Source organism: Pararge aegeria, chromosome 17 (genome assembly GCF_905163445.1).
Source record: "Pararge aegeria chromosome 17, ilParAegt1.1, whole genome shotgun sequence".
NCBI lineage: Eukaryota > Metazoa > Arthropoda > Insecta > Lepidoptera > Nymphalidae > Pararge > Pararge aegeria.
Genome location: NC_053196.1, coordinates 12777998 through 12792745, shown reverse-complemented (window position 1 = coordinate 12792745; position 14748 = coordinate 12777998). Strand labels below are relative to the sequence as shown.

The following is a 14748-nucleotide window of genomic DNA, read 5'->3' as shown; positions in this document are numbered from 1 at the left end:
CAGTGAATTTCGTTTCCGGTTTGCTAAAATGAAGTAGTAAAGCTAATTTTTAATAACAAAACCAGCACTTTTAAACTTCTATTCTATATCTATCTATTCAATACGAATTTTAATACTATCGCAGGTACAAGCGTTCTCCAAAAACGAGCACGTGATGTTACAAACAGCGGACAACGTGTTGGCCACGAAGAAACGCCTCGAATACGGTGTCCAGCAAATATCACTTATTATGATCCAGGGCAGGCAACTGAACAAGACTATTAATGAGAGGTGAAATATTTTATAGTATATATATATATATATAGTTATTAAAATAATATAATTCTATGTATCCATAGTAATTATTCTCAACATAGTATAAAACAAAGTTTCTTTGCGAGACTCTCCGCGTTTGTCAGCTAACCAAGCAACGGATGCATATTTCACCCATAGTTCGGCTCCGAAAGCATGGACCGATTTTAATTTTTTCTTTGCTGAAGAAAAATAAACTATCACGAAGTAACATAGGTTATAATTTATTTAAAATAAAATTAGAGATACTTAAGAAAATTGCAATAATGTAACCCTAAAAGTAAAAAAAATGGTGTCTATAAAATTCATTACTTGGCGTGCGCGGAAGAAAACTTTTGATGATACATAAAAATAATGAACTACATGATTAAAGTATTAACTATTAACTACAAAAAGTCCGCGAGGGGATTTCACAACACACATGGTTAATTCGCAATAGAAGCTTTTGTGTTCTAAAATTTTATTAAATCGAAGGTGGAAACATAAGTGGGTTACATTAGTATCGCTGTATTAACTCTTATTAAAATAAATAGTTTTATCATTAAGGGTATTAAATATAGCATTCAAATACTTTTTAATTCATTCCAATCGGAAATTTAATTTTGAAGTTTTCGCGAGATAAAAATAATAAGGACTAGATACACCCGCTAAAAATCAGAAACTAAGAATATCTTAAGAACTACGCCCTAATTGAATGCCACACATCTCCCAAATAAACTGATCCTACGGGATGATTTAAATACAAAAACAAACGCTGATATATATATAACTAATTTTATATAAGCGAAATTATCCGTCTGATTCTATGTTCGCCTTAACCACTGCATTGATACTGGACGAAATATGGCACGGGGACTAACCTACTACGAACGATTGGCAAATTATTGTGTGAAAGTTTTTCAGTGTCAGGTTGTTTATCTATATATTATAAGTATTTATGTATATTATTCATCAAAATATTCATCAGTCATCTTAGTACCCATAACACAAGCTATGATTACTTTTAGGCTAGATGGTTATGTGTGTATTGTCGGCAGTGGCGTGCACTGAGTTTCTTACCAGGGTATGCATACAGCAGGAAAATTGCATAAAATAGCAAAAATCCTCCTCCTAGACGAGCTATATTAAAATTTTAGGGTAAGTAGTGCTTTTGCGCATGTATGAAGTGCACGCCACTGATTGTCGTAATATATATATTGTATATTAATTTATAGTGTATACGGATATCACTTACTCTCCCAAATTCTGTTTTGCAATATCTCGTTCTTATTCTCAGGTTGAACGGCCTAGAGTCAGAGATAATCACGAACCAGACGTTTGCATTGAACAACCTCACCGCTAAGATCGACTCGCAGATGTCGCAGGTGTGGCGGCAGATCGGCATCGTATACCAACAGCTGACTGCCAGCCGCACCGCGCTTGATGGCCTCACTGTAAGTACCTGCTTTTCAGCACCTTAATTGTAGCCAGTGGTCGCGTCATCGAATGTCTCGCTTGGCTGCAGTAGCTTTAGTAGGTAGATTTGCTCACTCGCAGTCGAAGAGTCATTTTTAAGTATGTAAATAAATGAACATCGGAGTAAAATGGATCTTATTTGCATCAGTTAAAGATCTAATTTGCCTGAAATTCTTTACCTCGGCATTTTGACGTATATTAGAAAATATTTTAGTAAGCACCCAATAAATAATATTATTGGATTATTAAAAAAAACCTCCAAAACCGTCCTCTGCCTACAGAACTGTGACGTGTACCTACTACCTACCTCGTACCTATATAGCAGTGGCGTGCATAGGGGGTATGCAGATGATATAAAATGAAGAAAATCTCCCGAACGAGTTATAAAAAACTTAAGGCTAGGCATTGTAAGTTTTAAAAAGCCTACCCTTAAGTATTTATAACTCGTTCTGGAGATTTTCTTCATTTTATATCATCTGCATACCCTGTGCATACCCCCTATGCACGCCACTGCTGTATAGTACTTTACTACTCATGAAAATTACACATTCCAATTTCCATTTAGAAGTTAGTAACTTTACATTTTTCAATTAACTAACAGCTGATTTCTATCTTCAGGAACAAACGGCGCGATATGTTAATGGAAGCACCACCACACTGGACAACATGAAAAAGAAAGTAAGCAAATAATAGTCATAATGGACTCGTTTTCATGTCGACCTCCCTTGCGCTGTGGTAAGTGCTGTGGCTTATAAATGGAAGGCCCCGGGTTCCATAATCGGCAGGGACAATGTGGCAATTTTTATTTTCTGAATTTTCTGCGATTGTCAGACTTGTGCTGTGACTAGATACCTACCGTCGAAATAGACCGACGACGAACTCCCTGGCAGTGGTAGCACTTTGGTCTTATGAGCGGAGGTGCCATGCAGGGATCAATCCTGGCACTCATTGTGTAGCTTAAGGATAAATTTGTCACATTATGTAGCTTGGATGGAGATGAATCTCGAGCAAGTTATTATAAGTACAAGTTATTTTTTCTTTTTTATTCATACTCTTTATTTGTACTTCAGGAGCGGTGATAGCCCAGTGGGTAAGACTTTGACTCAAAATTCGGGAGGCAGAGTTCTAATCGCACCTCTTAACTATTCTTAGTTATATGCGGTTTAAAAGCAATTTAAGTGTAGGAAAACGTCGTGAGGAAACCTGCATGCCTGAGATATTCTCTAAGGTGTGAGGAGTTCACCAATCCGCACCTGGCCTGCTTGGTTGACGACGGCCTTAAACCCATCTCTTTGTGGGAGGACACCTGTGCCCCGTAGTGGGTCGGTGATGGGTTGATATGATTTTGACGCGACATCAAGTTCAGAAAAAAAAATAACAGACACTTCGAGTAGGATACAAAAGGCGGCCTTATCGCTAAGTAGAGATCCCTGCCCGGCAACCTTAGGATTACCCGCGGGATAAAAAAAAGGGTTAACTTACCTATGTAACCTGTGATGTTACTTGTGGCTCGACCACCTAACTTATTTTGGTAAAATATTGCACAGTTTCCATCTTGGAGATAAATGGATACATATCCCGGGAAAAATAAATGGTGACTGTAACACCAAAATAAACGCAGACGTAATCATGATCAACAGCTAGTAAATGAATAAATGTATAATTGCCATCTAAATATTGATATTAAAAATTGAAAAATGAATAGAATATAATAAACTTTATTGCAACAAAACACAAAGAAAACAGTAATAGTACTTAGTGCTAGGATAGGAAAGCTATCTTTCTTATATTTTGTTTCGTATTCCCAGGTGGAGACTATAACGGACCGCATGGTGGAGGTTGACAGCAATTTGAACTATTTGCTCGGAAGACTGTCCTTAGTCACTCAGGAGTTCGGTCAGATCAAAACTGGACTTGGCGAAGCGCTGGAGAAGGCTAAGTCCAGCTTCCATGAAGTTCAAGCCAAATTAGAAGGTTAATTTAACTAATATAATGCTACGTGCTAGGGTTCGAAGATTTGGAATGAGAACACCTTACAACTCTTTGAGACTTATCTTTTCTTCGACACAAAGTTACTTACTTTCAATAGCAGGTCAATCGTAGTCCAGAAATGTTAGCTAAGGTCTTTATATTTTACATTTATTACTTGTATCGCTTAGATTTTACGTCGCTTCGCTCTCAAAACAGACGGATCTAGTCTTTTCTTTTTGGGAGGGACACTTGCTGATAAAAAGCCAACTGAGGGATTACTACGGTATCATTTAGGGAGAGGGGCGAGCGCAAAAGCTCGCCATGAGAAGAGCCCCAGGGCTCCGTAACATCGGGGGAGAAGGGTGGTCGACACGGGTGCCTCCTTAGAGTCCTTCAAGGAATCGCACCTCGGCTTGGTTTGACGTTAATCGGACTTTCTAACCTAGTCGCGCCGGTCTTGCGCTTTTATAACACTTATGGAAGGCCTAAAACTTTCTTTATTCGGAAATCAAATGAATCGAAACAAAAGGCACGATCTAGACTGTTCTCGTTATCACTTTGTTATTTCGTGGGCACTATAAATACCTAAACGTTACGTCGTCATTTACACGTTTGCGTCCCTGAGTTTTTTTTAAAATATACCTTTAATTTGATATCATAACTATATTTCGCAGTTCGTACACTCAAATAGTTTGTAGTACACCCACAAGCTACTTTGAAGAAATGGGTACATTATTATATTAATGAAAAATCGGAAAATCAAAACATTAAGTCATCTAATCGAAACGCGATACACCAATGTTTCACACTGTAAGTATACCTACAGTGAATTTAGAGTCTTTGAAGTAGCCGACGGCCACAGCGCGCGAACTATTTATTAGCATGCGAACTGAATTTATTACTGGTTTTTATGGTTATGTATAGGCAAATAACTAGAATTTGTGTTTACAGATAGCGGACCGGGGCCCCACGTTGCAGCTGCCATTTAGAAGTTGCACTATAGTTATACTGTACCAAATAATCTAGATAATACCTAACTATAAGTTTAATATGGTATGGATGAATAAAACACAGATTTAATATAGGAAGTTTTTTTTCACCATGTAAAAATTTATTTAAAAACCGCTGTACTAGCTAAGAGCTGAGAGAGAGCGTGAGATGTTTAAGGGGGGGAGGGGGTCGAGTCAAATCTCATCTAATCTTACGTTGGAGAGAGGGGGGTCTCGGCAAATAACACACAATTTTTTTTCCTGATTGAAACGAAAAAAAATTATACTATTTTAAACAGACCAATGGACTGGTCTTTTTACAATAACAATCCAACGCGTTAACGTAAGAAACCCAAATTTTGAAAAATCTCATATGAGATTGGGGGATGGGGGAGAGGGTTGAATAAAATCTCTCGACATCTCACCAGGGGGGAGGGAGGGACAAAAAATTAAAAAAAAACCTCTTGTAATTTATGGAAACCGCCTAATCCAGACTAGCATATCGACGGTTCAGTAACAAAGAAAATAAAAATCAATTATAAAATAAGTTATTTCAATAACCTAACCAAAATAAGTATTTTCGTAGGCAACCCTACCAGCGACCGTCATCGTCCTCTGCCAATCGGGCGGACGTAATGTAAGCCCCGAGACACAGTATATACAACGTGTAGATGAAAACTGAAATAATACTTCAGAGGCTCTAGAAGTACATTATTCACGGATTCTGAGACTTATCTATGAAACCGAAATTCTAGTAAATAGTCTTCAAGTAAACCACTGCCATAGTTTTTACTGAAAGAAATCAGATACAGCCCTAGCATCACATGCAAAAGTAAATACAAAGTGACTCCTGTAACTTTATTAGGTACGCGTCGTGTAGCGTAGGTACTATGCACGTGTCGGTCTTTTATCTTCAATAGGGTTTTCATAAGTTAGAACTTAGAATGTTTTTAATTATTTTGTACGGAAAAATAGATAAGCTTCTTTTATTTTAAAATTTTTACAGGGTGATTCCTTGGAAAATATACTTATGCACCCTTCAAGTATTTCGTAAATCCGTTACACGTTGTATATTAAGGCAGTATGGAAACCACGAACAAACGTTTGAACGGCACACTCACGCAGATTGACGTACTGACGAGACCCCAAATCTATTATTGCAGGATTTTAGTCGGGTGTACTTTCTTTGGGGCCTCGTCGGTGAGTGCATCTGTATGTGCACTGTTTCGAACCTTTTTCGTATTTTCCATACTGCTTTTATATATTTACTGTGACCAAGAGCCTGCCTCCGCTTTCAAGATATTAATTTTATTGCTGCAAATGTAAATTTTGATCTAAGTACATAAAATCCACAACGGATTTCATTGCATAAGAAATAATACTGTTTTTAAAAAAAGGTTGATGAATGAGAAGTATTTTTTTATCGGATGTTATAGACAAAAATGGTACTGTGGGTTATACCTACATAGGAGATAAACGGACTACTTTATCGATCTTTTTAAAATTTGCAATTATTTAGTACACAAATTTTGTCATATTGACTACACAGACCTTCCTCTTGAATCAATTAATCTATTGCTGAAAACCGCATCACAATCCGTTGCAACGTTTAAAAGATCTAAGCGCACTACAGGGGGAAGGAACCATGTAAAGATTATTATCGCAACTGAGATGAGAAAAAAGGAAAATAAAAAGGCAATAAATAACTTTTGCAAATATTTATTCTTCTTCATAATTGTGGATCTATAATATTTATATTGTACAAGTTTATACAATTAAATTATTGTGACTTCTGTCACACGTGATCTCATTAAACCAACTTGTGTGGCCCTGAGACTTGAGTTTTGTGTACTGTACAATCATAATCATACCATAAATATTGATCTTAAATAATATACACACAAATTATTTGTCTGTCATCTTTTTATTATATTGGTTAAATTTATAAATCCCGATTACAACCTCACTTTTCTATGTGCAGTATAATTAACAAATTAATTACCTTATGCTGATAAATAATTAAGATTAAAAACTCGTGCCTTTATAGTGAATTTTTTTTTTTATTAATTAATTAATATGTTTATTCATAATATTGAACACTCAAAATTTTCATACAACAGATAACAAATAAATGCGTTTATTACTTAATGTTATTTTGGCTATTTGTGTTTTTTTATATTTTATTATTTGGTAGGTAAGTAATTTGTCTCGAATCCACTAAGCTAAATTAAATTCTAAATTGCGTCCCTCAAAACTAAATCTTATTCAGAGGCCATAAGTGGTATTGTCGTTTTTCAAAATCAAAAACACTAAAGGCCAAAATTAATAACGAATCCACAATCCAATATTATAATCAAGCTCAAATGGTCAGTGCCATTATTTGACACATTTTAACATAATCTATAGATTATACCAGGATTTTTATTCGATGATTACTTACTTTTATGATACTTACCTGGTAAGTATTGATGCAGTCTATTGTGGAAGAACGCTTTACTGTCAAGAAAATGGCAGTGTCAGTATTATTCCAAACCTTTTAATCGTTTCGTGGTACGCCTTTGCCGCTTTTCGATTTTCGCCCGGGATATTTTGAATAAGATATAGATTATTAATTTCGGACGTTAATGCCATAACATTCAGTTTTAATGAACGAAAGGTAACACAAGATTCAAATCATCAAGGACTCATTGATTCATCTTATTAAAATAATTATAACTGTACACAGATCGAAATCTAATTAATTGGATAAATATCTAGAAGCAATGATCAATAAAACCTAAGGTAAAACTAACGTTTTCGTTGTAATTAAACAGCCTGGAATGGATTGACTCAAGCTAACTTAAAAAGATGAACTAAATCACCACAGAATATTTAAAAGATACATATTTCCAAATAAGAAAAATGTGGAAAAAACGGAACTCTACATTTCGTGTTAAAACATTTGATTTCTTATTACAAATAACGTCAAAAACAATTTTAAATAGATACTTCCTAGTAAGAGATATTTCACCTCACAAGTGCCGATATTTTACGAGCATCTAAACATATACGTCTGAGTAAAATTGACCTAATACCGTCCTTTAAAGTCACACTTTCTGTGTTACCGAATTTTATTTAACCAAGTGTCTGATAGAGATATTGACGGACTTGAAACTAGCTTTAAAACAAGTAAACCAAGGTCCATTTTACTCCGGCGTTGTAGAAAGGCGATGCTCGATAAAGCTCGACGTTTGCGAACAGTGGAATTTCCTACAAAGGATGTAGTATAGTCAAACGATAATTAGATTTATGTAAAATTACAAAAAGGGAAATCTTCAATGGCAGTGGCATACCTAACACTCATTCACAAATAGCACTTGAACGTTTTTTTTACATACTAATATGAACGTTTATTTATGTACACGAATAAATATACATGTACACTATATAATAGCAAAAAATATTTACAAATTACCGATCAATATTGTAAAAAGCACTTATTAAACTCCTCCCTAAAACCGACACCCAAATACTATCCAAGATAAAGCATACAATGTACATACTTTTATTAAAGCTATTGTAAAAGAAAGTGCAAAAAGTAGCAAAATGTAATTCAAAACAGTATGAAGTGCCTAACTATTTGTCAATCGAATGCTCAGAAACAAAAATCGTGTGTGTAGTGAGGGCGTATATGTGGGACACATTTAGCGTTATTGGGACGTAAGCAAGCCACAAGAATCTCGCATGCCTTAGCTCTTTTCCGGAAAAATAATAGTACTCTATAACTGAGGTTATTATCTATTCGATTTACGTGGATGATATTAAATTATCCTCCAGACAAACGTTTTAACGTCCCTTTTGAGAGCTCAAGCTCAAATAGAGCTACATGTGTCCATATTATAACAACAATAATATTCTGTTACAATAAAAAAAAAGAGGTAGATAAGTTTTATGCGCTACAGAACTTTGCTAACTAGCAAACATGACTTGCGTCGCAGATCATTCCGCTGCATCGCTTGACATTAATCGGAATTTGATTAACATTTGTAATCGGCAAGAAAATACATACTTTATTATTACACTCATATCACTTTTGCCGTAACATTGGATCTAATTATGTCTCGAATCGCAAATTTCAGTTATAATAAACAGAATTTACACCAGTGACTTTTTATTATTAATAGTCCTCCATCCAGTAAGTTATACTATTAACGTAACCCTACCTACCTCTTTTTAATTATAACATTATTTATATAAACAGTTAATAAGCTCTATGTGGAATAAATCTATATTGGTGTCAATTCAGCTGTCCTCAATCCTAAACTGAAATCAATTGGCGGGTTCAAAAGTTTTATCTTAAGTAAGCTTTGAAAGTACCGCCATAGTTTAAAATGTTTCCTGTTTAAAAATTGGAATATCCCGGAATCTTGGAATCGGATAACACTCCGCTTTTCAATCATTTAGGTTTAGGAAGCGATGTGTTATTCGATAGGTCATAGATTCAAATCTCACCAAAGCACTATTGCCATATAAAAAGTAGCTTAATATTCTTTATACAAAGTCATTTGGGTACAACGGAATTGGCACCATTGTCCATGGCACAAAACTTCGTATGTCTGTGACATCTACGCTGTACATTGCGGTATCAAAAAGTTAAAGGTTGGGGGCTCTTCGGAGCGAACAAACGCAACGAATACATGGAACGCATAAACGCAAATTGCTTGGTGTGCGTTTAAAATGGCCAACTCGTCATTCTATACTTCCTCGAAGTAAATATGTGTTTTAGTATTGTCTTGAGATACTTTGGATCGGATAGACAGCAAGCTGGCAAAGATAAGAAAGTCACTGTGTTTATTTGTCTGACTATCACGGTTTTTGGTTTGTTTCTTTTGGTCCGTGGGAATGCTTTGTTTTGTCGGCATAAACAATTTTACCTAGTTCCTTCCCTCTACAAAATGAATGTTAGATTTGTGCCAAACTCGACAAAATTTGACAGCTGCATACAAAATTGACAGAATTAACTACAGAATTAAGTTTATTAAATTGAAAAGTTAAACTAGGAACTCTTGTCAGTCCCTTACAAAATATTAAATGCAAGTGCAGTTATTTTATGCGTTTAGACTCACGAGAACACACACCAAACGCAAAGTGCGTATTGCGTTTATATGCACCAAGGAAACCCATACCTTAAGTGCGGCGCTGGCCATGGTTCTTGTGCGTATTATTCCCTAAGCACTAATTCGTACCTATAAAGTGGAAAAACGTTATTGGACGTGTCGGCGAGCCACTGCTGATAGTAGTGACAGATCAGCCGTGACAGACCAGCCGTGTTAGAATGGCCTTTTAAGAGTATTTATTACCTGTCTAGACAAAAACATCCACCTGGCCAGATTATAATCGAGTGGGCTGAATGCACAAATACGATCAAAGTTCACTCATACTTACGTCACTATATCCTTCGCTGGTTCATTGGTTCGGTTATAAGTATTTTGTACTGCAGATCTCTTAAAAAAATTAATGGGTTTTGGATTTTCTATCTAGACAATTCATTACCAGCCCAGAGTTATAAAATCGGAGCCGTCAGTCCAAGTTATTATCACTAACATGGAACCGCGTGTCCAGCAGTAAACTGATTGTCTGAGGATAATAATGTATTTGCGGAGGTCCTCTCCACCGATCCGCACTGGGCCAGCGTGGTGGACTATGGCCTAACCCTTCTAACTGTGAGAGACCCGTGCCCGTTCATACGAGTATGCGACAGGTAAGACTAACAAACCTACATTATGCGAACTGTACGACAGGTTGTTTGGACATTTTAGCGTTTGTCCTATTGACCGCCAACAGTGGTTTACAATCGCGTCTAATAGCGTTTTCAGATATGCTGCAAGCGCTGAAGTAGCATCAGAAATTTTATTGTAAAGCTTTCAGTGCGATCTTAATGCACTTCAGGCCGATTGCATTTTGATTATGGATAATTTGGAAATACATCCAGCCGTGCAGGCTTTTGGCGCCAGCGCCATTTTTATATTACAAACATCCTGCAAAGCACCCAATAGTAGGCGTGTTCTTTATGTTCCGAGACCCCTAGCGCACTCAATAAACAATCCCACAGCCAGCACCTCTAAAGTGATCTTAACCTTTGTATTCTATTTTTTATAATTTTAACTCCTAACTAGATATTTTGTGTCTAATTGTGCAATATCGGCAACTTCGATGGAACGTTACTGTGTAAAAATGCTAATAGAACACTTTGAAGCACTGTGATAAAGACCAGTGATGTTTTGCAACTGGAATGTATTTAAAAATTATATGAACTGATTCATATAATGGAATATCTCTTAATTTAAGTCTCACTACCATTCAATCCATATAAAAAGACATTCGCTACCAATTATTCCATTTATTCTATTTATTGGCTATTATTTATTCGACATGTCCGATCGAAGCCTTTTATCATTATTTTTGTAGGAACACATTGACAACATCACAGCCTACCGCGCGTTTGATTTTTTTTGTCACCCAGGTACACATTCCAGTTTGACTTGTCGTAGTTTTATTTAACCAGCGTATTTCTGAATCATTGACGCAGCTCGTCTGGGATTCAAAGTTGTTGGTGAGTTGTGGGTGTCGCACGTCAGATTGGGTGCTGGATACGTGTTCGTACCATATTTCATATGCTAATTACATAGACGTGGCCGGATAAGGTGACGCTGGTATACCTAAACCGTTCACATACATATAGTGCCTTTAGAGTAAGCTTTCAAGACTAACTTCACATCGGCGTTAACGCATGCCTATCATTTTAAATGTAATACCAAAGGTCATAGACCACTGTGACATACCATACAAATATGACAGTTGTACGTAACGCCATTGTCATGTTCGTTAAAGTTAAAAGTTACACTAGGGGCTCTTATACCATATTCCAATATACCTATAACACTAATCCTGTACCCCTTCGAACCTGATTAAACAGCGAGCGATGATGCATAGTATCCAAACATAAATTCAGAGTTAAAATAGACCTTATGCCACTTGTTAAACAAGCTGTTTTGGTTTAAAGAGTATAATTCGTATGGTCTGATTTATAACGACTATCACGTTTTTGGATATTTCATTGATTTTGGCTCTAAGAAATCCTTCTTTTTACAAAAATACTACTAGAAAATTTGATGGATCAAATCTTTTTATCTCTTATTGTTAGTTTAACTATTACACCATCGACTTGCTGGCTTATCAATTTCGCAAGCTAAGGGGTACTGATGGTGTACTTACATAGGAAGACATACATAAGACATATTATACGCTTTTACACATACATTACAAATTTCATTTACAAAGACCCGTTACCCGAAAACCAGTGCGTGTATATTGTCGATGGTAAAAGAAGCGAAAATTGCGTCAACAGAAATTACGAGCCGGAGTGCCAAGTGTGAGAATTTCTATCCACTACGTTTACTTATTCAAAGTGTATTTTTTTTATTTATTGATAATGTTACAATAAAACTAAACTGATTACTGTCACTGTAATGTCATACCCGCGTGTAATGGTACCAAGAACGCTGGCTGCATTTCCGCACTGAACAGCTAGGCTGATTCTTTGCGCTAATAATGAGCCAGCCCTTGTCACCAGAGGCAATCGCTGTTTAATGTCTCGCAAGCATGTGTATGCTCTTTGACTCCACGGTAAACGCAACAAATATGTAACTATCTATTAGAGAGGCATTCTTAAGCCTTTTGCCACTTTCAGCCATCTCAACTGCGGCTCCCGGTACGGAGATGAAGCCAATGTATAAACGCCAAATGTTGCGTGCCAGAACCAGCGTCAATCCGTCTGGTCTCTCACCATCATCACGGCCTGATGGCTCAATGTGTGCAGGAAAATCAATATGACAGTAGAGTTTCCCAATGTTGTAAATAGATGGCGCGCCCTTGATACCATATAAATCGTACTTAATTTTGGCGTTATCGCATAAGTAAACATAGATAGAAAATTCACATTAGGCACTCAGAGCAGCCGACGATTGCATGAGAGGTGAGCGGTGTATTGCAAGTGGAAGCGCCGGATACGTCTCGAAACGTTTCTCGAATGATACATACCACCCCATGAGTCCGAGGCACTTAAATGACCTTAACTGTTAATGATATACTACCTCTAACTAGTGTTACATTTTGTTAGCTCATTGTCATCCCCACAGGGACCCGTTGATACAACGGGCGCGACACATTTAAAGCTATGGACATATTTTCACATACTAACCGTTAATAGATTTCTAACCTAACACGGAGAAAGAAGGTCTATCGTACTTAACTATACAATCCTACATTTGGGTCGTAAAACTTACGCTCAGCTGATTTTTAACCAGTGCGATTACGTACAAAGTTTTGGTGTTGTCGATGAGTGTCGATCACTTATAAACGTCTAACGTATTGTGGTGAAAATATTGTGACCCCTGGTGAGCGTTGAAAGAATCAAAATGAGTGAGAGTGAAAAATAGTCGTGCAGTAGAAATAAATACGACCAAACTCTCGTATCTCTTAACGTAATAACGATTAGAAATGGTTAGGAGCGGTTTATATGCGGGTGGCGAAAACGGTGCGGACATATTGACCCATTACCGCCGACTTAGCGTAGCCGTTGTTTTTTTCTTCAATATTTTTGAAGATAAATGTGCTGTTAAATTGAAGTTTTAAATCATTGATTTAAAATTTTATATAATAGTTTAAATTTTAATTTAACAGCATGTTTTTCTGTAACAAAAAATATTTAAGTAGTAGTACGGTAGTGTTTTATCGGTTACACTTAGTCGGCGGTAATGGATCGATATATTGTCTTAACTAAGTACCCCTAACGTTAGTACACATAATACCTATGACGTTTGATCACCGATTATCGCCATCATTATTGGCACTATGGCACGCGCTTGCGCTTCATTTTAATGAATTAGAACTTTCACTCATACACAAGACGCAACTAGAAATCTAACTTACGCACGTTATGGTATGAGACACGACAAAATTCGAATAAAATAAAATATTACACGTAACATTTCTCTATTCAACTCCAATATTTACAATACTTACACACATGAAATAAAACGTATTTTCTTTCAGTAGCTGTATAATTCGGATAAAACATATGATGACGTTTGTCACAAGTATCGCCTATATTTTTAAAGCACCTACACTTAAAACATCTTAGCAGTACAGGTAAGGCCACGTTGAATGTCTATGAGGAGTATATACGCGTGCCACGTTTTCGCCCCTCGCCACTTCTGTATAAACCACGCCTAATATAGATGCTATATCGTCCCTTCAACAACCGAAACTACAAAGCATCACTGTTCACGTGAACTATTTACAAACCGACAAGTTGCCGTAACAAAACAACAATTTATTTCTTAATGTATACGTTTTAAAATTGTTGCACATAACTTTTATGTACAAATTAAATTGGTTCAGTTTTAATCGACTGAACAATTACATCTAGTGTCCGACCGAGTTAGCCAAAACCACATATGGCTAAAAGCACATTTGGCCAAAAGACAAACCAAGAGTTTTTTCAAGAACAATTAATTTTATACAACCTTTGTTTTGTTTTGTAACTGTAGATAATTCACAGTTTTTTGCGCATTATAATTGAGCTATGACAGCTTAATGAACACGATCTCATATAATACAAAACCTTTTGGCTTCGAAAAAATCTACCGCGGAAACCGAATATAGTCAACTATCATACTTAAAGTGGCCTAAATTCGGTCGAACACTAATAACATCTATAGGACATTATCTTTGCATGGCACTTCGCTACAGGTTCGGAAATATCCGAGTAATGGGAAACCAGTATCAATTCCTATATGAATGCTCCAGCAATCTTTTGTAAAACGCCACGAAATTTGAAAACCATAGATAATATAGGTGTTACATTTTTTTACTTGCGTTACTATTTAAACAATCTTTTCATTTATTTTTAGTATAAAATATGTTTTTTAAAATATGGAAACAAGTGCGTTACGATACCTTATATGAATAAATGTAGAAATATGTTTCTTTACTTTTGAAT

At 36.2% G+C, this 14748-nt stretch overlaps 1 protein-coding gene across 1 annotated transcript in view; it reads left to right on the top strand.

The window, feature by feature from the left end:
* LOC120630882 overlaps window positions 1-4801 on the top strand; it is a 44651-nt gene extending 39850 nt beyond the window's left edge. Inside the window, 5 exon segments of the mRNA XM_039900200.1 lie at window positions 125-270; window positions 1568-1724; window positions 2365-2424; window positions 3555-3720; window positions 4669-4801. Of these exon segments, the coding sequence (XP_039756134.1) occupies window positions 125-270; window positions 1568-1724; window positions 2365-2424; window positions 3555-3720; window positions 4669-4706 (567 nt within the window). The 3' untranslated portion in view covers window positions 4707-4801.
* The last annotated feature ends 9947 nt before the right edge of the window (window positions 4802-14748 follow it).